Here is a 25,194-nt window from a genome sequence, read left to right as displayed (position 1 = left end):
TATCATTCTCTTTCATCATCACTTATATTACCATCGTCATCAGATTCATCATTATCATCTGCTCTATTAATATATTTCAATTTCTTCAATTTTTCATTTAAAATATCCATCTCAATTGAATATCCAGAATTGGATCTGGCATCGCTACTACTATTTTTGTTATAAAAATTATCATTAAAACCATTACTGATACTAGCAGCAGCGCTTATAGGCGAGGAAATCGAACAATTGCTTAGCTGTTTTAAACGAGGTACCACACCGCTATTATTATTATTATTATTATTATTATTATCGTTGTTGTTGTTGTTGTTGTTGCTGTTGTTGTTTGTCGCGAATTTTAAAGAACCAACTGTGAAATTATTATTATTGATAGAATGCATCAATGAATTATTTGAAGAACTCATAATTGAATTTTCTGGTATTGCTCTGGATGTACCCGTAGAGAAAGATTTTGCTAACGAATAAGACATTGGAATCTCCATGGCTTGGCCATTGACATTGCCAACTCCAGCATTATCAGAATTTTCTTCAGTACGGGATGGTGAAGTGGGTCTTGCAGAGGGAAACTTAGAAGTCACAGCCTTTGTATCACTGTGGGTAGGTGACCTCATGTTGCGTCTAAATTCCTCAAAACTATTGCTCTCTACATCTTTGTTCGACGATGATTTAGGGGCAGTTGGTACCACGCTATACCTTCTTTCAGAATGAACCAATCCAATTTGTTGAACCGTCCTTGTATTCAATTCATCTTGTGGTATTTCTCTGAAATCATTCATTATCTCATCATACTCGTACAATTTCCAGGTAACTCCAAAGGGATTGGTTTCTAAACAGTAGACGGAATGCAATGGCACATCCAAATTGGTGTATATATCTCTACTCAAATTTAAAAAATAACCTAATAGAACTCTCGCAACCACCCTATGCGATATAATTAAAACGTTGTCAGTAATTCTTTCCAGTTCGGTAATAACAGGTCTTAATCTATTAATAACGTCTAAATAAGATTCACCACCAATACCAGGATATCTATATCTCAATTTATCACTCAATCTTTCTTTAAAGTCCTCAGGAAATTCTTCTTTTATCTGCTCATAAGTTAAATTTTCAAAATCACCCGCACTTAATTCGTCTAACATTTTCATTTGTTTAATTGGAAATTCATCTTCATCGAAAAATTTGGCTGTTTGGATGGCACGTTTCAACATTGATGTCCAAACAAAAAATTCCTTATTTACATTGTTTTCCTCCTTCACTAGATATTTACACGTTTGTTCGTCCAGTGGAACGTTACCGCTATTAGCCTCTTGTTTTGCCTCTTCACTTTGTACTTTGTTTTCTTTAAGCAAAGTCTGATTAAATTCATACCTTTTCTTTCGAATAAATTTAGTTAATGCAATGGAGTACTTTACGCCTCTTGGTGTTAAAACAGAATCTCCACCAATGCGTCCCCATACGTTATTTTCACTTTCACCACTTCTGGTAATCCAAATCTGTCTGTCACAAAGATTAAAATTTAACAAATAATAAACAGTTTGAGATGCTAAAAATCCTTGTATATTGTAAGAAATAATTTTTTTCCCTACATCAATCATCTTAATATACGGTATATTTTCATCATCCTCCACAGTCTCGTAAGCTTTGGAGTATTGGGTTAATCTTAGTTTAAAATCCTTTAACGAAGCTCCCATATCTTTCCCCTTATAATCGGGTCCCAGTAACTTTAACCTAACATTTCTTTCAACAACTTGGGTATCAGAACAAACACTCTCCAAAAATAGTACGTTTAATAGACCTGATCTCTTCCTTATTGTTTTAATCACATGTTTTCTTCTTTCCTTGGTAGTGTTTGTGGCATCAAATATACCCACTGACCCGCCAGGTGATGATAATAATAAATAGTCCAATAACTGACTTAACGTATCCATAGCCCATTTATCTCTTAATTTAGTGGCAGAAGGATTGGTAGGATCAAAGAAACTGGAGTCCTGATTTGGCGTGGTATTTGAGTGTTTCTTGGTATATTCTCTTCTAGTGTTTCCCACATTGAAAACTTTGCAATCATACATACTAAAATTTAAAAACCTGGACAATTTGTTTGTGATAAACGATTTACCCGTAGCCGGTAGTCCAACCATAATAATCACCAATTTGGAAGCAGGATCTTTGGAAGAAATAGTACCATCTGGACTAGTCTTGGATTTAGTTAAACCGGGCACATCCAATGTGGCGGTAGCATGATGGCGAGGAATACTAGTATGAGATAAAGAACCAGTACTATTGGGACTATGTGCAGTATCCGCCGATGGGACCATTGGTTTAAGAAATTGGGACAGGTTCTTTTTATTTGCATGAGATGAACTGTTATCGTCTTCTGTTTCTGATTCAGTAATTAAAGCTTGCTCATCAGCAGTAGCCAGTAAATTAGAAGATGATTGTTCTGGTGTTATTGTTGGAGAATTCCATTGTGAATGCATGGGTGTATCACTTAAAGGTCTTTTTTGGAACTCGGGTAATTCTTCTTCGTCCAGTTCTCTATCATGATGCTGTTGTAATTCATCACTAGGCTTAATTTCATTCCCCTCATGTTCTGGTACGAGCAAACGAACTGTTTTCCCACGTGCTTGAGGATTGTTACTAGTTCGTACATCAGTTGGTCCTATATTAGTTGAAGAGGATGATGAACACGGATATGAACATGGCTCAACTATGTTATTATTATTGTGATTGTTTTTAGTGTTTTCATTGCTATCATCATCATTTTGATTGAATTGTATATCCTTAAACATACTCTTATTTTAGTTGAATGGTTTATTCACTAAGTATAATGACGAGTTAACTATGATAGTTTATATTTTTAAACTTTTTCTGTTTGTCTTTTCTGTTTGTCTTTTCTGTTTGTCTTTTCTGTTTTTCTTTTTTTTTATTTTTTTAGTTTAAGCTTTAAATAATTACTTATAGTTTGTAATAACCAAAAAGCAAAAAAAAAAGGAAAAACAAAAGAAGAAAGAAAAAACCAAAATTTAAGTTTATAAGAAAAGAGAATATAGATATGGTTTATTTATGTAAATTTAAGAATATTAATTGATAAAGTTGTTTTATTATGGATATTGGTATAAGTAGTTGCCCTTGCCCCTCATTTGCCCCCAATCAGTTGATCTCCCTTTTTTATAAAGTGTAAATATTACTAGAAATATCACTACGGTAAATTCTCCACTCCCCCCCCCTAAAATCATAATCCAAAAAAAAGCAATAATGGCAGAAATAAACAAAAGTTTTTTTTTTTATATTTTTGTCAAATTTCGGACAAAATATTCAACAAAGAGTCCTTTCCCCCTTCTCTTTTTCTCCGAGATCATAAAGAAAAAGACGTTGAAGGGATACAAATGGACGGGTTTCCTCCTTCAATTTAAGAATCAATCAAATAATACAAAACAAAACAAAACAAAAATAAAAATAAAAAGTTTCTTATGCTTATAACCCACCAAAGTTTTTCTATCTTGTATTTTTTTTATTTTTTAATTTTTTTTATTTTACTTATTTCCTTTAGTAAATCATTTCTTGCATATTATAAACATATTTTAAGCAAAATACTTAAAAGAACAAAAAAAAAAAAAAAAGAAAAAAAACTGACCGAGATGGCTAAGAGAACAACGTCAAATTCAAACTCTAATAAAATGAAACCACAAACTACTGGAAAAAAAAATAACAATAACAATAACAATAGCAATAAAGGTAAAAATACTACTATGGAAAATACGCTAACCAACCCCGAACTCGAGGATTTTGAGAAATTTTACCAGGTTGCATTAAACCAATATATAAATGCTAAGAACAATCCCAATAATGACACTAATGCTGATGATGAAGAAATCATTATCAGAGCTACGAAAACTACCACCACTATTGAAGACCAAGAGATTGTTCACCAGCTATCCCTTACGCAAATAATTTTTAGATGGATTTTTAAAACTTCTATGCTTCTGTTATTTTTGTATGGAATCAAGTTGTATATTTTGTATCAAGTCAAATTTTATTCGCTTTACTATTTGCTACCACCTTTCACCTATCCATTTCATGTTTTGAAAAAATTTTTTATCACCATATTAGCTACAATAATTTCTAAAGTATTGCCATCTGAGTGGAGTAATAATCTTTTGTCTACAATTAATGGATACGATGGCTCCACAAATCGCCCAGGCGTGCAAAATTTTGAAGCCAAAGTTATTGTCAATGCGATTAAATTAGATCCTTGCACTTTGGAAAGTGTCGAGTTAGTGGGCAAGTTAATTCAATTAAAAATCACTCCAATTATTCCTTCATTTATGCTTGCCTTTATTCAATATGGTTACCATTTACTACTTTGTGCATATGCTAACTTTAACGAAAGAGTCATTGTAGTTTTGTACACATGGTGGGTTCAGTACCATCCTCAATCATTTGAATTCATCCGTTTTTATTGGTTTAAAATCTTGGAACATTTCGTGGGATATTGTAAAGAGGCTTGTGAATGTGCTAGAAATACTATCTTTTAATAATATTTGTTTCGATTCTACTATTACTATTTATAATTATCAAGGTACATTTTATTTTATTTTTTTTACCAGAGAATAATAAGGTTTTCAAGGATTATAATTTGTTTTTTTTTTTCTCCTCCTTTTTTTTCTATTAGTATTATATCCCATTATAATATATATATATATATATATATATATTTTTTTTTTTTTTTACTTATTTTATGACTTATGTTGTGATTTATTTCATGCATTAAAGGGTAAGTAAATGTTGTATGTATAATTTTTTTTAAAAAATTAACTTTAAATTTATCTATTTATAACCAATATAATTAATAATTACATGGAGAGGTGAATGAATTTTAAGAAATGTCCTTCCCCCACCTTCCCTCCTTCATTAGTTTTTATTAATAACAGCTTCTTGTAATGAGTTCAATATATTATTAATAGTAAATTGGCTTGAAGTTTTATAAATATTCTTTATTTTAACTACAATGCATATGAATTATTTAGGGTTTACTGTTTACAAATGTATCAAAATTTTGAAACAGTGTTGTTTTTCTATGTGTATTTTTTTTTCTTTTTTTTTTTTTTTTTTTAAATAAAAGTTTCGGACTCGAATGCAAACAAATGATATTTCCTTAAATAGGAAATTTTGTAAACAAACAAAAAAAAAAAGTTTATTAGTAAAATATTCTATGCTTATTTTTTTTTTTTTTTTTTTTTTTTTTTTTTTTTTTTTTGATGCCAATTTTTATAATTTCATGAGGCTTGCGCTATTTGATTTCACTTCATTGCTATCTTGTAGAGCGTGCTTTCCCAGCTTACCTGTTCCTTCATTTTTATTATACTTGAAAGAATATCAAATAACTACGATATACTGTTCGATAAATAAGAACATTTGCAGTAACTAACAATATTAATAATACCAATGTCGGCTTTTCTACAAAACTTTCATTTGTCTCCAGGCCAGACTATTCGCCCATCCAGAGGATTTAAATGGAATAATAAACAACAACAAGAATTTGATTTGGAAAACAACAATAATAATAACAGTAATATTAATGAAGTAAATGTACCAACATTTTCAACACCTACAAAAAACAACAACAATAGCAATTTACAATACCCTCCAAACACACCAGCTAATAATAACACTAATAAATTGCTTTTCACTAATGGAAGTAATAGTAATAGCAATAACAACAACAACAACAGCAACAACGTTGTTACGGATTTTAATTATACACCAACGCATCAATTACCATTCATTAAGCCAGCAGCTAGCACGCAAGTTACTTCGCATAGAGATTTGAAGAAAATTGTGGAAACCACTTTAAACTCAGAAAGTGTATTAGAACAAGCTGTTAAATTGCCCAAAGGCGAAGACTTAAATGAATGGATTGCTGTCCACTGCGTCGATTTTTACAACCATGTCAATATGTTGTACGGTACTATAACCGAATTTTGCTCTCCCACGAGTTGTCCCAAAATGATAGCTACTAATGAGTACGAATATTTGTGGAATTTGTATCCGGGGAAACCACCAGTTTCAGTTTCTGCCCCTAAATATGTCGAATGTTTAATGCAATGGTGCCAAAATTTTTTTGATGATGAAAATATTTTTCCCGTCAAGGAAAATGTTCCATTTCCTCCGCAGTTTGTGGGTAGGTATTGTAGACAGATATTGAAAAGATTATTTAGAGTTTATGCTCACATATATTGTCATCATTTTAACGAAATTTTTGAAATGAATTTACAAATTTTATTAAATACAAGCTTTAGACATTTTTGTTTATTCACTAGGAATTTCGGGTTATTAACGGATGAAGACTATGGTCCATTATTAGAATTGGTTAATGATTTAACTTCAAAATGAAAAGAACACATTTTTTTTTTATGTTAATATTTCTAGGATGGATACTTATTATTTTTTTTTTTGAACATTTGAAACTTATTTTTAAAGTTGAGAGAAAAAGAAAAAAAATTCGGTGAACGCCGTCTTCATTTTGTACGACCGCTTTTTATCTTTTACCATCTTTTCTTAATCACGTGTATTTGGCCTAATCCGAAAAATTCAAAGATTAGAAATAATTATAAATAAAAAAAAATAAAAAAAAAAACATACTTCAATCTTACCCATCTTTTCAAAGATTTAATCACTCGCATCAGTCAATAAATAAATAAATAAATAAATAAATATAAGCAAAATAACATATAGTATTCAAAAACCAATAAAATGACAGGTGTTCCTTGGAAAACAATTGTGACCATATTCTTCATTATTGTATTTTTAACCAGAGAATCAGCCAAAATTTTCAGATTTGGATTATATTCATTACCAAAGGGATACATAACAAAGTTGGATCGTATCCATCAAAAATATGTTGAATTTCAAAAGAAAAAAGACTGTGATGGTGATGAATCTTTGCTTGGCAAATCCCTCGCTATTAACTTTGGATGGAAAGCTGGTATAATTAGAAGACTATTGCTATTAAATACATTTACAGATTGTTTAGCCTATTCAAACTATTACCCTGATGCTAAAACTAAAAATTGTTTAATTGGCTTGAATTTGATTGATAGAGAAAAATATTCAAAATTAAGAACAAATTTGTTAACTAATGCTGGTCTCCACGAGTCTCAAAAGAGAATTATTGGTATTTTTCACCCTTACTGCAACGCAGGCGGTGGCGGTGAGAAAGTTTTATGGAAAATTATAGAGCACATCCAAACAAAATATCCTCAATATATTATTGCTGTATATACTGGTGATTTGGATGTTAAGCCAACAGAAATTATTGAAAAAGTTTACGTTAAATTTGGCTACAAATTAAATCCTAAAACTTTAACGTTTATTTATCTAACTTCAAGAAAATATGTCGATGGGTCCTATTGGAAACATTTCACACTGCTAGGCCAAGCCTTATCCAGCTTATATTTGTGCATTGAGAGTTTATATAAATTGCCACCAGATATATTCATTGATACAATGGGTTATCCTTTCACCTATTACATAGTTAGATTATTCGCTAATGTTCCAGTAGTTAGCTATACTCACTATCCAATAATTTCAGATGACATGTTGGAAGCTAACACTACTGGGCTGATCAAAAAATTTTATTGGAAAATATTGATGGGCTTATATAAAAACGTTGGTAACTATGTTGATATCTCAATAACTAATAGTAGCTGGACCAATAACCATATGAATAAAATCTGGTGCAGCACCAATTCCGAAAAAAACCATATAATATACCCACCATGTTCTACTGAGCTTTTAGTTGAAAATTTGCAAAAAAAAATGAAATTTCCACCTGACCTCAAATCTTGGAAGAAACAAAGAAAATTTCAGGCCGTAGTCGTTGCTCAATTTCGTCCAGAGAAAAGACACGAGTTAATAATTGAACAATATGCCGAATATTATCATGATCTTATGGACACTAAAACCAACACTCTTACTGGTATCAAGACATCAGAACCTTTGAGGTTATTGTTTGCTGGAAGTACAAGAGATAAAAGAGATGAAGCCTATGTCAAATATTTACGTGACAAAATAAACAATCTACGTATTCCATCCAATTTAATTGAGTTTAAATGTAATTTGTCATATCCACTATTGCAGAAAGAATTACAAGAAAGCATGTTCGGGTTGAATGCCATGTGGAATGAGCATTTCGGTATTGCTATTGTTGAGTATGTAGCTAATGGGTGTATACCCATAGTTCATGCTTCTGCAGGTCCGTTGCTCGATATTGTTATTGACAATTATAAAAATGGAATATTTTTTATTGACCCAAGCGATCCAGATTATAATTTGAGAAAAGATGTTCAAAATTACAAAAAACTTGCTGAGGCTTTTCAATATATTCAAGAAAAATTTAATACCAATTCTGCTACAATCGAAGAGTTATGGACAATTAGTAATAAGGGGTATGAACGCGTCCTAAAAAAGTTTGGTGATGAAAAGTTTGATTCAGATTGGGATAAAAATGTAATGGAACCTTTAGTAACTGAATTGGAAAACAAGTACAGAATGAATAAATTGAAGGAAAATCCTGAATTAAAAACGATATAGCAGGTGAGTTATTGTTTTTCTTTTTCTTTTTGATATATATACATATATATATATATATATATGTATAATCTTTTATGTATCATATGTACGTTTTTCTTATCTTTGCAAATATATATACATATAACCGATGATCATTTTCACTTTTTGTCTACACCTAGTAGTTAGTTTTCGTGTATATTTAGGTCATCTCATTTATAATATAACCAGCATCGATTAAAATTTAGGAAAACGTAAAGATAAATAAAGGAATTGAATCAAGATAACAAATAAAATTAATGTAGATTAGCCTTTCTACATATATAGTGACTATATTTTTTTTTTTTTTTTTTTTTTTTTTTTTTTTTTTTTTTTTTTTTTAATATATATATATATTTCAGTATACACAGTAGTAGCGTAAACAATAATTTATATTTTATCGTTAGGGTCATTATTATAAATAACACTCTTATCAATAGCACTATTGTTGGCATAGGGATGATGATGATGCTGATTATTAGTATTATTAGTATTACTATTATTATTAGCGTTATTGATATTTACCTCATCTTGAAATGTTTCTGGAAGAGTATCAGTATCAGTATTGGTATTGGAGTATTGATCTAAACTTGGCGAATAATATTGCTGTTTTTGATTTAGACTACTAGTGTTGTTATCATTAATGGTATTACCATCAATGGACTTATTATTAACAGGAATATTTGTAGTGCCTGTACTAAAAACTCTTGAATTTGGTATTACAGGGGAAACGTTCCTATGCTGATATCCATTACTTAAGTGCCTATTAATATTGGCATTAACAGCGGAATTACCGTTTGTAACTTTAGAATTCAAAGTTGATGGGTTAGAATGTACAGAATGTTTGGATTCTGTACTTTGCCGAGGCGATATGATTGCGTGCGGGTTATGAATCCCTCTATTAATAATGGATGTCGATGATCTAGGAGAGGAAGACGTTAATGAAAATCTGGCAGCATTACTACTATTATTATTATTATTATTATTATTATTATTAACGTTTAAAGATCCAAGCAATGGTCTGCCAGTTACTGGATCTAAATTTAATTTTGCAATCACAAAGTTACTTCTAACCTTAGGATCGCTTGAACTAGTCAAATTTTTCAAGTTTTCGAACCATTCAAACATTGAATCATAACTATCAGCTCTAAAAACCCAATTATGGCCTCGATGTATAATACCATTTTGTTTTGCATGTAAAACAAACTTAAAATCATTGGAACCCCGTTTAGAATGTTCAGCAATTGTACATTCATTCAAAGATAGCGACATTACAGGCACTAAATCTCTTCTACGATCAGCAGTCTTGAATTCATGCAAAAAACTCGGGGTTAGCACATAAAACCCTTTGGAATACGATTTTAGGAATTTGGATCTTCGTTCTAGAACGCCTGATTGAATTTCGTAGGTTAATGGATCATATTGATGCTTATATATAATTTTACTAAAATGTCTCATCGGTAAATCTAACGGAATAAATGTGACATTAGTCCCATTACTGTTATTAATATTATCCATGTAGTAATCCCATTCAAACGAGGGACTTTTGTTGACAAATCCCGTATTAAATTTAGATATTAATAAGTCAAAAGTCAACTGTGCTTCCTGGTTCATTAGTTTGGCATATTGAGTTAAAGCGCTTTGAATTTCTAGAATAACAACACGTTCTAACTCTTTCCCACTAGTTTGCAAGTTAATAAATGCTTCATGCAAGAAATTTTCCTCGTGTAACTGCTTTTTAATTTGTCTATCCAGTATTATCTTACATAAATATGGATCTTTACTAGGAGTTACACCACTATACCTAATTTGTTCTAAAGATGATTCAAAATTGCTCAACTCGGCTTTCGTTTGTTGTAGTTCTTTCATACATGTATTTTTGAAATCGGATTCAAGTCCTTTAATTTCTTTAATTTTAATTAGCAAATCTCTTCTCAAATCTTCTAATCTTGGAATTATAACGCTATTTAGTTCTTTAGAAGCAAAAGATGCAGAATGAACCATGGAATTATGGTATTGCGATAGAATGAATGGTAAATCTTGGATGGAACCACTTCCAACCGGAGCAAATAAATTATTGTCATCTGGAGGTTGTAAATTCCCAGAATCATCCACGTTTGTTGTGTTAAGACTTTGAAAACTTCTACGATTGACGTTATTACTAGCCGTGGTGACGGTGTTACCAGTGGAACTATTGATGTTGCTAGTACTAATGTTATTAGTAGCATTGTTATTGATACTTATATTATCGCTATTGGTATTATTTCCACCATTTATGGTGCTAATATTGTTATTGAAGGGGAAATTAATGGCATGTGATAATCTCATTTGTTGTCTAACGATTTCATCTTGAATAGAACAGGTTTCATTTAAATATATCAGTAAAGATTTGATTATATTTCTCCACATGGCAAATCTTCTGGATAGTATTTCTGTTGGATGTGAATTAGTTGGTACTGTAATTACTAATGGGGAACGTAGATCTTTATTATTATAAATATTTGGATCTACATGACTGTTTCTTTTGTTTTTCTGAGTAGAAACAGTGGAGTTGTTTGATAATAGAGGATCTAAAACCAGAGGAGTGTTGGCATTGCTATTGTTTTGGGAATCCACTTGTTGAGTTGAATCTATCTTGTTATTCTGTTGATAATTGATACTTTTTTGTTGCTGTTGAATGGACATAGTATTCTATAAATAAGGATGTGATATATATATATGTTTTTTTTTTTGTTTTTTTTTTTGTTTTTATTTTTTTTCACTTTTAACTTTTATACTTTCTCCACTTCCTTGCGTTGTTGTTGTTTTTGTTGTTGTTGTTGTTGTCGTTGTTTTTGTTGTTGTCGTTGTTGTAGTTGTAGTTGTTATTGATATTGATATTATTTATTTAAAGAAAGAACAGAAAAACCAAAACCAATGAAAAAAAAGTGCAAGTTTATTTAAAATAATGCACAATTGAAAAGGGAAAAAAAAAAAATGAGCCAAAATAAGAAAAGGTGCATGGCATCAAGAGAAGAAAATAAATAAATAATAAATTAGTTGAAATAACTACGCACAAGATTACAATATATAAGTAACTCACCTATAAAAAGGAGGTTGAAAAGTATAACAAACTCTCATTTAAATATCCTGCTTGATTCATTCATATCCGAACAATGCAATTTCGGACTATAAGCTCTAATAACTTATTCCTTTTCCCTTTTCTTATAATTTAAATTATGTTCTATTTCTCAAGTTGTTTTTTTTCTTTCTTTCTGTTAGTTATTACTAACTCATACTACATAAACTACCTATACAAATAAATGCCTTCTTTTAATGTTGTTCAGCTTAAATAAAAGTATTAAATCGTTCAATTTGCTACTCCATAGAGCAACAACTATTAATAACTATCTTAATATGTCAACATTAATTACCGCCAAATCAACTTCATTATTACCACCATCCTTAGAAAATAAAAGACCCAAAGAATCTTCTCCTACTTATGACCATTCTACCCTATCTAACTACAAATCTGTACTAGGTAATTTATTTAACACAGATTTACAATTGTCCATCAATTTTGATAAAAAACAAATTGACGGTACTGTTACATTCGAATTGAAAAGTACTAATACAAATGTATATCATCTAGATACTTCCTATTTAGATATTCATTCCATCAAATATAATAATCAACAAATCAACAATTGGTCCATTTTGGATAGAGTTGGTGCATTAGGCTCTAGGTTAGTCATTAAAGATATACCTGAAGGTAATTCCGCTAATAGCAATAAGTTATCCATTGATTTCTCAACTACTGACAAATGCACTGCGTTGCAATGGTTAGATAGTAATCAAACTAGTGGTAAGCCATACGTTTTTTCCCAATTAGAAGCTATTCACGCTAGATCTCTATTCCCGTGCTTTGACACTCCTTCTGTCAAGTCTAAATATACATGCACCATTAAGTCTCCATTGCCTGTGGTATTCAGTGGTATTGAAAAGGAATCACACGAAAAAGATGTTTATGCCTTTGAACAGACCGTTCCCATTCCATCTTATCTAATCGGTATTGCTAGTGGCAATTTGGTTTCTGCTGACATTGGTCCACGTTCTAAAGTCTATACCGAACCCTTTAGATTAAAGGATGCTCAATGGGAATTTGACGGAGATGTGGAGAGATTTATCGAAACGGCGGAACAATTGATTTTTAAGTATGAGTGGGGGTCCTATAATGTGTTGATTAACCCACAATCTTATCCATATGGTGGGATGGAATCCCCAAACATGACATTTGCTACACCAACGTTAATTGCCTACGACAAATCGAATGTAGACGTTATTGCCCATGAGTTGGCTCATTCGTGGGCTGGCAATTTGGTTACCAATTGTTCATGGGACCATTTTTTTTTAAATGAGGGCTGGACTGTTTATTTGGAAAGGAGAATTTTAGGTGCCATTCATGGTGACCCTGCCAGGCATTTTAGTGCTTTAATTGGCTGGAACGATTTGGAAAATTCCATTAATGCAATGTCCAATCCTGAACGGTTTAGTAAGTTAGTACAGGATTTGAGCGATGGCTGCGATCCAGATGAAGCATTCAGTAGTGTCCCATATGAAAAAGGATTTAACTTGTTGTTCCATTTAGAAACCAAGTTAGGTGGAACTGAAGTTTTTGATCCATTTATCAAACATTATTTTTCTACGTTTTCCAAAAAAAGCTTGGATACTTGGCAGTTTTTGGACTGTTTATTTGACTTTTATCACTCCAATTATTATTATAAAAATAGCAAAGAAAGGGATTATACCAAATATGAGATTTTAAGAAATGAGGTGGACTGGGAAACTTGGTTGTTTAAAGCTGGTATGCCACCAAAACCCATATTTAATACAGAACTAGCTGATTCTGTGTATGATTTGGTACATAAATGGAAAAGCTTGGTTTCTAAAACCGACAATACAAATTCTTTCACACCCTCTCCTGGAGATATCAAGAATTTTAATTCTAACCAATTGGTTTTATTTCTAGACACTCTATGCAATCCTAAAGAGGGTGGGTTGCATAATTGGTACGAATATTCAGAAGTTGTTGAAAAATTTTTATCCGTTTACGGAAAGCTAATTGGGGGGTCTCGCAATGCAGAAGTTATTTTTAGATTCTTTAGATTCCAAGTTTATTCGCACAATAAAGAAAGCTACTTGAAATTAAGCGACTGGTTGGGTACTGTTGGTAGAATGAAATTTGTTCGTCCAGGATACAGACTGTTAAATATGGTCGATCGTTCTTTGGCTTTAGAAACGTTTAAAAAATATGAATACACTTATCATCCCATTTGTGCAACTTTGGTGAAACAAGATTCAGGCATAGGAAATAAATAAATAAGAAATGGAGTATGGTATTATGTATGTGTTTTATTATAATTATTTGACACATGTATATATAATTTAGAATCTGCAATTCTTTTAATAAAATTACATTTTGCGTGGGTTGATTGAATAATTTTCTTTAAGAGAAAAATGCTTAAATAGCTCATTAATATAAATAGATGTTATGTTGCGCAGGGGCTATATAGCGAGGTAGGGTTAGTAAACTGACTATAATACTTTTTACCACTTATATCAAGACAGATATAATAGTTTATTGCTTGATCTTTTTTATACGCTTTTAATAAATAAGCTATAACTCATGTATTTCCAGTTAATTTCATAATTAATTCTTTAAATAAACGCACCTTTTTGTATATGACTTATTTTCAGCCTTTTTCCATTTGTAATTTACATTATTCTTTTCTTCTAACATTTGATTATTGTCCGTTAGATATGCTTTCTTTTTGCAATAATTTCCTTGTTAGGTAAATTCCATGACTTTGGAGTTCCCTGATTTATCATTCTTTTTTTTTTTTTTCCATATCTTACACAAATTATGATAAAAGAAGAGGATTTTTCATTGGCAGAGGAACCATACAATTCGAGCATCGGTGGTTTAGTGGTAAAATCCAACGTTGCCATCGTTGGGCCCCGGGTTCGATTCCCGGCCGATGCATTTATTTTTAGAATCTTTTTTTTTTGTAATTTTGTAATTTTGTAATTTTGAAAAAAAGATTAAAACCGACAAACAAAAAAAGAAATAATTCTAAAACACAAACAAAGTCAATTTTTACAATCAAGGCTTTTATTATTTAATTAATTTTTTTTTTTTTTTTTCTTCTTTTTTCTTCCAACTTTCTTCTTTTTTTTTTTATTTTAATGTCGTAAGGCTAATATAAATTATAACTGGTGCAGTGATAATATATATATATACCTAAATATCTACTAGTTTTTTTTTTTTTTTTCTTTAAAAAAAAAGGAAAAAGGAAAATAGTTTGTTATCTAAGCTACATATCTAAATAGGAATTAATTTAAGAGAAAGTAAAAAGAAAATGGACTCCATACAACAACCACAATCTCAACAACTAACTACAACTTTAACCACACAATTTGGTTCATTTATTAAAAATTTATCGATAGAAAACATTAAGACAGAATTTTATAATGTGCAAGCCAAATTTTCTAATTTACGTCAACCACAGGATTTCTTCGACGTTAAAAGAATTTCCAAGCCGGCCAACTTTTCGGAAGTCCAACAAAGAGTTTCATATAATTTAAAATACTATTCTACCAATTATGCCTTGATAATTGTTTCTTTGAGTATTTATACCTTGTTAACTAATTGGTTGCTATTATTTGTCTTACTTTTCACCGGATTTGGTATTATCAGTATAAATAAATTAAATGGCGAAGACTTAGTTACTTCCTTTGGTGTATTAAAGGCATCTCAACTATATACTGCTCTATTATGTGTTTCTGTTCCATTAGGATTTTTAGCTTCTCCCATTAGCACATTAATGTGGTTGATCGGTACTTCAGGTGTTGTAGTTTTAGGTCATGCTTCGTTCATGGAAAAACCCATTGAAACAGTTTTTGAAGAACAAGTGTAAATATCATTGGATCTATAAATTTCCTTTTTTTTTTTTTTTTTTTTTTTATTAGATGTATATCCTTCATTTATATCTTCTTTATTATTATTATTATTATTATTTATAAATTAATAGTTTACATCATAATATTATCCCTAATATCACCTTCTCCTTTTACAATTTTTGGGTAATTTAGTTGTATCATATCTAGATAAACAAATATATGTGCTCATCTGCCAGCGGATGATTCGTCTTTTTGTTTATTACTCTTTTCGTTATATTTGTTTATTATTTTTCATAAATTGCCTAATTGAGTAACTGGTAAACAATTTGAAAACTTGGAAATAGAAAGAATGTAAACAAAAAAAAAAAAACATAAAAATGTCAATAATGCCCACAAAAAAAAGAATAATAAAATAATCATTGTAAAAACTGAAAATGCTTAAAAAAGAGTTATTCATTTAGTATGGCAAAGATATAAAAATAAAATAAAATATCTCACTTTTTCCCTTCTTCTTTCCTTTTTTTTAACCAGTAAATTAAATTCTAAGTTCTTATTTTAAAGACTTTGCTCTTTAGTTCCTTCCAAACTAGCTATATTGCACGTTTGACAATAAGATCAAACCTCAATTCAATACATATACATATATATATATATATATGATAATAATATATAGATAGATAAGCATGTTTACTCCATCAAAGGCTAATTATAATACATCCAACAATAATATGAAAAATCCATTGAGCTCTTTATTGGGAACAGATTTAAATACTTGGCCATATGGTGAACAGACTTTACATAAAGCATTAGAATTAAAATGCTACCAAGAAGTTACAAAACAGCAATTTTACAAACTAGAGTTAATTAAATCAGCAATGCAAGCTAATATACCAGGTAATTTAATACCTCAATTATTTTCAAATAATACAGCATTTCCAATGCAAATTGATATGGCTAAATCTAAAGATAATAATCTTAACAGCATCAATAATATAAAACAACCTATACCAGGCACTAATGTAGAAAATGAATCGAACATTTTGAAAAACCAAAAAATCAAATTACAGACTTTTAAGTTCCCTCCTGAATCTTCAAAAACACCTACATCTTTATATACCAGCAATTCAATTCATAGATCCGCAAGCGTAGAGCAAACTGGTGCCAAAGATATAACCACTATTGATAATAACTCAATCCCAGAGCATAAAATTAAAACACATAGAAGAACAAATTCCCCAGCTAGGATAGGTGCCAAAGCAGTGGAAGCATTGAATGGCGATTCAGCCAATTTCACAGAAGAGCAGGAAGATGCCTATATGGGCCGTGACAATGTCCATGATACCAATAGCTATACTAATAGAATAACAGGGTCCCCCATTGATATGAATTGTAAAACTACTAATATTAGAAACTTTTCTCCTTCTCATAGGAGAAACCAATCATTGCCTGCAGTTTTAAAACCTTCTCCATTTGCACCTGAAATGATGGTTTTTAGGCCTAAGTTTACTTATAGTGGCACAAGATCTACATTAGTTGAAAATAACACATATAAAGTTCGTAAAAATCTAAACACTAACAACCCCAATAATATAGCAACTAAAAGGGCTGTATCCCAGATAGATCTAAATCGAATTGAACAGTATAATAAAACAAATAATCATTTTGGGAAGAAGATAAAATTTAGACCGTTAATCTTTAAAAACAATAAGGTTTGTAATAATATAACTCACAATGGTAATAATTTAAAGAACATTGCCAAGCCACCTGTCACAGAAAATGACGATGGTGATGTTGGACACGAATCTACTGATGATGAATTTGAAAACATGAGGGAAGAAAAGCTGAAGGAAGAAGTATCTACTGGATACAAAGAAAGCCCTGATACCACTTTAGATTATGAAGATGCAGAAGAAGAAGAAGAAGAAGAGGAGGAGGCTGAACAAGAAAAAAATAATATGGTGGATAAAGCGTATGAAAATGCAGATGATAGTGAAGAAAGGCAGCAAGATGAAATGGAAGAACCTTCTATTCATATTAATCATTTAGATCCTGGTGGAAACAATTCTATCTTTAACGCTTCTAGAACCAATTTTGCTAACAATGATGGTTCCAGTCTGTTGAACGTTCCAATGCAGGCAACTAGTCATGTGAGAGGTCATTGTAGAAATAATTCAACAATAATATCTATTTTGAACTGAATTATTTTTTTTTTATTTTTGTAAAAAAAAAAAAAAAAAAAAATAAGTAAATAGACAAAGTACTACATTATACATTTATATATATATATATATATATATACATAGGATTATAGGAATGCATACACATACATATATCAATCCTGCTCTTCAAATTCTTGTTGTTCTAATAGTTCAGAATATTGTTTTTCAGCTATGGATTCTATTTCTTCTAAATTCATTTTTTCATATTCAACCTCGCCATTTGTTTCATTGATACCAGTTACACAATCGAATTGGATATCTCCTTTCTTTATTCGATCATTTCTAATTTGAATCTTTACTTCGTTGGCTAAATTATTAATGACATTTTCATTTCCATACTTAATAAACCAAGAACATAAATCATCTAGCAAAATCTTGTTATAAACATAATAAACATCGTGAAATCTAAATAATTCATGTATATCCAATAACACTTTAGCTACCAACTTACAACCACCTAACAAAGTATAGTAAACGTAATCCCAACATTTCATACCTAATTCATAATTTCTATGTAGTGGATATGCCACAGCCTTTCTAAGACCTATAATTATAGCTTCTCTAACAACGTTTATGGTAGGTGCCGATATATCCTTCAATATTAATTGCTGATCTAAATTAGATAGTTGAGGCGTCAATTTGCCTATTGTCCATGCAGATTCCGTGTTATGTTGACATTCGTTTTCTAACTGTTCATACATATAAGCAAATAGTAAACTTAATATTGTTAAATATAGTGGTTTGACATCATCTACAAAATACGTCTTATTAGGCAAATTATCACTCATTTGATTCTGTTCTTCTTTAGAAAATTCTACAAAAAATTTATGTCCGTTTTTATTGGCGTTATTCCCTCCATTTTCCTTAAACCATAGTAAATACAATTTAGGTATTACAGGTATGCATTTTAATATAGTTTTAATCCCATTAATTTCCAAATCTTCTTCAGTTCCATGTACAAATGTCATATATTCCGAAGCATAGTAATCTGGATCAAATTTGTTGTTTTCATTGGCAATGCGTTCTAATACACGTTCATTTGCTGATTTGGTTTTTAAGCTTGATAAAGCAACTTCATTAATATCATTGCCATGAGAACAACTTATCTCAATTATATCACTGCTATATTGATTATCAAACCCAATTCTATTAAAGGCAATATTCGCAACACCATTGGTGTCACTGTCATCTCCCAAATTCAATGTTTGCTTAATCTCCCATTCAAAATCTTCACCATCCTTAGCAATATCTTCAATATTTTCATGAGCATATGGCTCAATGTTGCTCTTACTGGCGGTGGATTCAACTTCTTGAATCAAAGGCCCCTTAGAAATAGATCCTAGCTCCTTTTTTTGTTGTTGATTAGTTGCCAAGATATCACCTTTTCTGGCTAATAATTTTAATGGTGTATCTAAATCTTTAAATTCTGTTCCAGATACTAATTTTGGTATTCTAACATCAATACGCTCCTCTTTACTTTTATATTCTGCAGTTACCCTTGTTGAAGCATCTGTCTCACCATTATCTTCTGTTTCTCCATCAAGGTTTTGCAATTCGTTATCAAACCTTAATCTTAGATAATACGGTGACAAATAAAAAATAAAAAGGTTTTTATCAACAAGCAATTCTAACCCCTGTGAATTGAACCTGATGTTAGAAATGTGTATTTTGATGTAGATATAATCCGAATCTTGAGATATCTCAAACCTTGGCGTGATCATTATTCATATAATATTTTGTTTTACTTTTTCAATTTCATTCAATGAATAAAGCTGTAAAATATTATATACAAAAATATGATGATTTAAATACGAGAAAAAAAAAAAAAAGAAAAAAAGCGAGTTAATATAAGCATATATAAATAGACAATGCCCCTCGAAAGCTTTATTTAATTTAGAAAAATCCAAGTGAAGAAATAAATATGATAAATTAAAAGATGTTACTTTGAGTAACTTTGAGTAACTTTAAAGGAAACAGTTATTAGAGGGCAATTCCAACATGAATATATTATATATATATATTTTATACTATGTTTTTAGTACTGTTGGTACCAATAATAATAAAAAAGGTTTTTTTATAATTGTACCAAAAAGAACCTTCGGAACACCTACAAAAAGAAGCGAAAAAAAAAAAATAAAAATAAAAAAAAAAAAAGAAAAGATGTCATGAAGCATTGATATTGAATGTTCTTAAATCATATATTATAAAATGACTAAACCAACTACCTATTTTTTATTTTTATTTTTATTATATCTTCAGTTGTTGAACATGGCTTAATTTTAAAACAAAACAAAACAAAACAAAAACAAAACAAAAACAAAACAAAAACAAAACAAAAACAAAACAAAAACAAAACAAAACAAAACTAATAAAAAAAAGAGCAAAATGTCTGTTGCAGAGACTAAAACAACCAATCCGTCTACTAGAAGAAAAAGATTTGTTGGTGTAAAAAATACTCATTCCGCATCTAGCAACACTAAGACAAACACAAGTGACAAATTAGAAGAATCAAAACCAGAAGTAAATAATAACAGTCTAGTAACAAAACCAAAACATAGGACTATCAGGGCACATAACCCAGTTAACCATATTCCAGAGGAAATTTTAAACGATAAAGAATTAAATGAAGCCATTAAATTATTGCCATCAAATTATAATTTTGAAATTCACAAGACAATTTGGAATATTAAGAAATACAAGGCTACAAGAGTAGCATTGCAAATGCCTGAAGGTTTATTGATTTATTCTCTAGTAATTAGCGATATTTTGGAACAGTTTTGTCAAGTAGAAACCATTGTTATGGGTGATGTAAGTTATGGTGCATGCTGTATTGATGATTTCACAGCCAGATCTTTGGATTGTGACTTTATTATCCACTATGCACACTCTTGTTTAGTTCCTATTGATATCACTAGTATTAAAGTTTTGTACGTTTTTGTAACAATCAACATTGATGAAACTCATTTAATTAAGACATTACAAAAAAATTTTCCTCAAGGGAGCAAAATAGCTGCTTTTGGGACTATCCAATTCAACCCAACAATCCATAGTATTAAATCAATTTTAGAAAATGATGCATCTCATAGTTTATATATTATTCCCCCTCAAATAAGACCATTGTCGAAGGGAGAAGTATTGGGCTGTACATCTCAGAGATTGGATAAAGATCAAATCGATGCAATGTGCTATATTGGTGATGGCCGATTCCATTTGGAAAGTGCTATGATTCACAATCCAGAAATACCTGCCTATAGATACGATCCATATAGCAGAAAATTTACTATCGAAAAATATGATCAGAAACAGTTGGTAGAAGTTAGATCCGAAGCTATTACCACCGCATCCAAAGGCCAAACCTTTGGTTTAATTTTGGGGGCTTTGGGTAGACAAGGCAATTTAAATACGGTTAAAGATTTAGAAGACAAATTGTTGAAAAGTGGTAAAAAAGTAGTTAAGATTATTCTAAGTGAGATTTTCCCACAGAAATTAGTTATGTTTGATGAAATCGATGTTTTCGTTCAGGTAGCCTGCCCTCGGCTATCTATAGATTGGGGATACGCCTTTAACAAACCTTTGTTAACTCCATATGAATGCAATGTAATGCTACAGCAAGACATAATGTTCAATGAGAAATATTACCCAATGGACTATTATGAAAGTTCTGGATATGGTAGGGGTAAACAACCCGAGCACTCCTCTGATTTTTTTTTAAAATAATTAATGAAATGTTTAATGAATGTTGCAAACAATAATTCTACATTATATATGTATTCTATGCAATACCAATTAACGTATCTACTTCTTGCGGTGTAAAATTTAATACTTGAATGATTCTTTCTTTGTCATTAGGGTACAATAAAAACAAGACGTTTCGAAAAACACTATAAAATTGAGAAAATTTAGTGAAACATTTGTTTGAAATATCGTCTGCAATTATAGGTGATGTCAAATTAAATAGCAATTTGTCTTGAAAATCCGTCAATGCTTTTGGTAGGTAATCGTTTAAACTTTTTGTGACAGAATGGCCAATTTTATCTAGATTCATGATAGGGTTTTCCAAAACAGAATAATACATTTCATAATCGACGTCCTCTTGGACTGATTCAATAGGGAAAATCATATTGAAGAGATTGTAGTATATTTCACAACCAGTACTAGTAAATAGTATTCTTGTTTGTACTTCTAATAGTTTGTTCACGTACTTGTCCAATTCCTGAAGTAGCGCCTTATATATTTCACTCATTTTAACATTATTATCGCCGTTGAAAATTGTCTGGTGAAATGGCATTATTCTACTTTTAATCAAATCGAAGCAATTAACTTGCATAATCAATAGGGAGACTTTGGCAGTAGTTTCCTTTTTAGACTTAGGGTATGAATTTAGCAATTGTTTAGGTAAAATTTCCATGAATGGTTCTTTCAAAACTTTATTAGTAAACCTTGTTTCTTCCTCCTCACTACTAAAGGAATCCAGGCTACTTTCTAATTTGCCGAAAAAATCGCATATTTTGTTCAAATATTTGGGCAACCATTCTGGTGGTAATAAATTTGCATTTGCCACATTTTCACTAGGCTTAACATTATTATTTTCGATGAAATCAGCAAAATCCTGAATAATCTTGGATTGTGCTACAACTTTCAATTCTTTTAAATTTTTGATTATCAAATTATTCTGTGAAATACCATATTTAGTGTACATCATTTGATATAACTTTAATAACTGAATAATTTCCAGATTGATTGTACAATCACTTTCGAATCTAATTATCTGTTCTAATCTAATTCTAATGCTATTAGCCAATTTTGCAAAAATCCCATTCAACACTTTATTATCCAACCCTTGTAAATAAGTACGAGTTTCTTGTAAAATAATCTTGGGAACATGCTCCAAACTTTCATTTTGAAATTTAAATAGCGAATCAACAAAATCTTGCTCATTAACGAGCAATGAATGTACATAAGCTAAAACATCTCCTAAGTATCTAATGGGGTCATGTGCACTTAAGATTATAGGCCTAACCTTAGAATTTTTATCCTTACTGGTAAAAACGGGAGTATTCACAGTTGTGCCCATATTTAGTTCGAATTGGCTCAAGAAATCATCTAAATTTTTCTTGGATCTTGTATCAATGACTTTGGTTAAAAAGCTATTGAAAAATTCAACATCATTTGAAAGATAAACTAGTTTTTTTTTAAATAAGCTAATTGTAGCATCATCATCAATTTTTTGTGATTGAGGGAAATACGAAGTGTTGCTACGGTTTGTAGCTTCTCGAGAATCATACTCGTAAAGAAAATCTAATAAGGAATTGTATATTTTTTTAGTGGCAATATTCAAATAATCATTTAATTGGGAATTTAAAACGGTCCCAGCCTCTCCTATATTTTCGTCAGCACTTAACAAATAAGCACAATTCTCTTTAATCTGTAGAATTTTATCAACAACTTGAAAAAATTCTAAATTGACATCTCCATTTTTCAAAATGTCATCTTGTAATTGATTTAAGGTAAAATTGTTTTTCAAATAGATTAAAATTGTCTTTTTCAATTTTAACATTTTTAAATCGTTTCTTAAAGTTAAAATTTCAGAGTTGTTCCCATAAATGTTTTCTGTAATTTTTTTATGAAAAACGTCCCGAGCCTTTTCATCTTTTTTAACAATTGCTAGAATTTTCATCAATGGATCGCTAAGTCTATTTAAACTTTTAATTATAGGAATGTACATATTCAAAAAATATTGATTTTCCTTCAAAACTTCTCTTTCCAATTGGCTTCTTAAGGTTTTTCTTTTTAAAGCACCCACAAAATCAGTTCTTAATAGCTCCTTAAAATTTATAATATCCTTTGTGTTCTCACAAGTAGCAGCATCATCTTCGATCATGGTTTGTAAAATTAAAATACATTTTCTTAAATTCGTAATAGTGCTTGAAGCGGTGATGCCTGTGTTGCGAACACTGTTACCGCTGAAACTGCTAGTACTAGCATCAGCCAAAATATTAGATAATTTGGTAGCCAATAGTTGATCAGCAAGACTTAAAATGCTGTTACTATTAACAGCGATAGCACTAAGTTTTTTATTTGGTGATACAATGTTAGTGTCAGTCTCTAAGTCAAAGGAAGCTAAATCATCATTGCCTTTCCTTATATAATCTTGAATATTTGATGAGACTGAAGGCAATTGTAGTTGTTGTCTTTGATAATTAGAACTTACAAAATTTGTAGCATTTTTGGTGACAATGTTACTGTTATCATTAACATTGTCTTTATTATTAAGACCCTGACCGTTATTATTAGAAAATTCATTTAATGATATTTCTGCGTACTTAGCCATTTTATAACTTAAATCATTACCGTTTGCGATTAAACTAGTATTACTAGCAACATCATTATTAATAATATTTTTTAGTAAATTTAAATTCAAAGGAGTATTATTACTAGCGGTGCTATTATTAGACCCAGTACCTGGGAATTGTTTATTAGGTACTACATCTGTTAAACTTAATCTAGTAGCTGGTTCAGGCAAAACATTGGAATTGTTGCTATTAGTATTGTTATTTTTATTGCTGCTGCTATTTTGATTATTATTGTGACTATCTGTATCTTGTGCAATAATATATTGCTGATAGTATAAAAAATCCATTGTAATCTATATATGGTTATTAATGATAGTAGAACTCTTTGTTCCTTCTTATTATACTATATTAATTAATTTTTATAGTTAGTATAATATCTAGTTGAATTTTCTTTTCACTTGAAGAAAGTAGGAAAAATAAATCTTGCTCAGATAGTGTACATATAATTTGGCAATTATATTTGAAGACGTCCCAATGATATTTAGCCGTGATGATACAAAATAAAACTTTTAATCTTGATTTGGAAATGGCGTTTTTATGTATAATGGAATGAATTATTTGTGCTAAGAAATATTTACGTTTTATTTTCAATAAAAAACAAAAAAAAAAAAAAAAAAAACAAAAATAGCTGCTGTATGTTGACAATAGAAAAGACATTTTCACTTATATATTCTTTATATATGTATGTATACAATACCCGGACGTATTTGATAATCAAATGTCAGTAACATTCGAACAAACATACAAATTCTAAGCGGGTTTTGTTATTTTATGTAAAGAAAAACAACTTTTCATAACTTTTTTTTCCTTTCTTCTTTATATTTCCCCCAAAGATAATGTATAGTACCTAAAACATATTTGAGGTAAATTGTTACTAATGAGGAATAGAGAAAGGGATAAAAGAATATACGTTATGGGTATGTTCTTATCAATAGATGTATGTAAATATAAAGTAAAAGAAGAATCAAATGCTTTACTGTTTTTATATGCAAAAAAAAAAAATAAAAAATTAATAAAGATAAAATAAAATTGATATTGCATGCAAGTATAAAGTATAAAGTAAAAGAGAGGAAAAG

The 25,194-nt window shown here is 30.2% G+C and overlaps 11 protein-coding genes and 1 non-coding gene across 12 annotated transcripts; 8 read left to right on the top strand and 4 right to left on the bottom strand.

Moving 5' to 3' along the window:
• Positions 1 to 2: 2 nt before the first annotated feature.
• PFK26 (6-phosphofructo-2-kinase) lies at positions 3 to 2,789 on the bottom strand (the record flags this gene model as incomplete). The annotated part of the gene is made up of 1 exon (XM_046077454.1): positions 3 to 2,789. One exon carries the CDS (start codon positions 2,787 to 2,789, stop codon positions 3 to 5), a length of 2,787 nt encoding a protein of 928 aa, XP_045935221.1.
• Positions 2,790 to 3,638: 849 nt separating this feature from the next.
• On the top strand, positions 3,639 to 4,535 carry SCDLUD_002778 (uncharacterized protein; the record flags this gene model as incomplete). Its single annotated transcript, XM_046076640.1, has 1 exon — positions 3,639 to 4,535. The coding sequence occupies one exon, from the start codon at positions 3,639 to 3,641 to the stop codon at positions 4,533 to 4,535; it is 897 nt and encodes a 298-aa protein (XP_045935220.1).
• Positions 4,536 to 5,445: 910 nt separating this feature from the next.
• MOB1 (Mob1p) lies at positions 5,446 to 6,393 on the top strand (the record flags this gene model as incomplete). Its single annotated transcript, XM_046077453.1, has 1 exon — positions 5,446 to 6,393. One exon carries the CDS (start codon positions 5,446 to 5,448, stop codon positions 6,391 to 6,393), a length of 948 nt encoding a protein of 315 aa, XP_045935219.1.
• Positions 6,394 to 6,753: 360 nt separating this feature from the next.
• Positions 6,754 to 8,592, top strand: ALG11 (alpha-1,2-mannosyltransferase ALG11; the record flags this gene model as incomplete). The annotated part of the gene is made up of 1 exon (XM_046077452.1): positions 6,754 to 8,592. One exon carries the CDS (start codon positions 6,754 to 6,756, stop codon positions 8,590 to 8,592), a length of 1,839 nt encoding a protein of 612 aa, XP_045935218.1.
• A 405-nt stretch (positions 8,593 to 8,997) lies between these two features.
• SCDLUD_002775 (SLM1 family PH domain-containing protein) lies at positions 8,998 to 11,292 on the bottom strand (the record flags this gene model as incomplete). The annotated part of the gene is made up of 1 exon (XM_046077451.1): positions 8,998 to 11,292. One exon carries the CDS (start codon positions 11,290 to 11,292, stop codon positions 8,998 to 9,000), a length of 2,295 nt encoding a protein of 764 aa, XP_045935217.1.
• Positions 11,293 to 12,003: 711 nt separating this feature from the next.
• On the top strand, positions 12,004 to 13,965 carry LAP2 (bifunctional aminopeptidase/epoxide hydrolase; the record flags this gene model as incomplete). Its single annotated transcript, XM_046077450.1, has 1 exon — positions 12,004 to 13,965. The coding sequence occupies one exon, from the start codon at positions 12,004 to 12,006 to the stop codon at positions 13,963 to 13,965; it is 1,962 nt and encodes a 653-aa protein (XP_045935216.1).
• A 593-nt stretch (positions 13,966 to 14,558) lies between these two features.
• On the top strand, positions 14,559 to 14,629 carry SCDLUD_002773. Its single transcript has one exon. It is a non-coding gene; the product is annotated as a tRNA-Gly (tRNA).
• A 376-nt stretch (positions 14,630 to 15,005) lies between these two features.
• YIP3 (Yip3p) lies at positions 15,006 to 15,563 on the top strand (the record flags this gene model as incomplete). The annotated part of the gene is made up of 1 exon (XM_046077449.1): positions 15,006 to 15,563. The coding sequence occupies one exon, from the start codon at positions 15,006 to 15,008 to the stop codon at positions 15,561 to 15,563; it is 558 nt and encodes a 185-aa protein (XP_045935215.1).
• Positions 15,564 to 16,229: 666 nt separating this feature from the next.
• On the top strand, positions 16,230 to 17,744 carry BOP3 (Bop3p; the record flags this gene model as incomplete). Its single annotated transcript, XM_046077448.1, has 1 exon — positions 16,230 to 17,744. One exon carries the CDS (start codon positions 16,230 to 16,232, stop codon positions 17,742 to 17,744), a length of 1,515 nt encoding a protein of 504 aa, XP_045935214.1.
• Positions 17,745 to 17,878: 134 nt separating this feature from the next.
• On the bottom strand, positions 17,879 to 19,486 carry SHQ1 (Hsp90 cochaperone SHQ1; the record flags this gene model as incomplete). Its single annotated transcript, XM_046077447.1, has 1 exon — positions 17,879 to 19,486. One exon carries the CDS (start codon positions 19,484 to 19,486, stop codon positions 17,879 to 17,881), a length of 1,608 nt encoding a protein of 535 aa, XP_045935213.1.
• A 664-nt stretch (positions 19,487 to 20,150) lies between these two features.
• Positions 20,151 to 21,482, top strand: DPH1 (2-(3-amino-3-carboxypropyl)histidine synthase; the record flags this gene model as incomplete). Its single annotated transcript, XM_046077446.1, has 1 exon — positions 20,151 to 21,482. One exon carries the CDS (start codon positions 20,151 to 20,153, stop codon positions 21,480 to 21,482), a length of 1,332 nt encoding a protein of 443 aa, XP_045935212.1.
• Positions 21,483 to 21,537: 55 nt separating this feature from the next.
• Positions 21,538 to 24,405, bottom strand: COG6 (Golgi transport complex subunit COG6; the record flags this gene model as incomplete). Its single annotated transcript, XM_046077445.1, has 1 exon — positions 21,538 to 24,405. The coding sequence occupies one exon, from the start codon at positions 24,403 to 24,405 to the stop codon at positions 21,538 to 21,540; it is 2,868 nt and encodes a 955-aa protein (XP_045935211.1).
• Between the last annotated feature and the right edge of the window lie 789 nt (positions 24,406 to 25,194).

The sequence above is a fragment of the Saccharomycodes ludwigii genome, chromosome III (genome assembly GCF_020623625.1).
Source record: "Saccharomycodes ludwigii strain NBRC 1722 chromosome III, whole genome shotgun sequence".
Lineage (NCBI taxonomy): Eukaryota > Fungi > Ascomycota > Saccharomycetes > Saccharomycodales > Saccharomycodaceae > Saccharomycodes > Saccharomycodes ludwigii.
The sequence above is the reverse complement of the archived record's forward strand: the minus strand, read 5'-3'. Positions and strand labels throughout refer to the sequence as shown.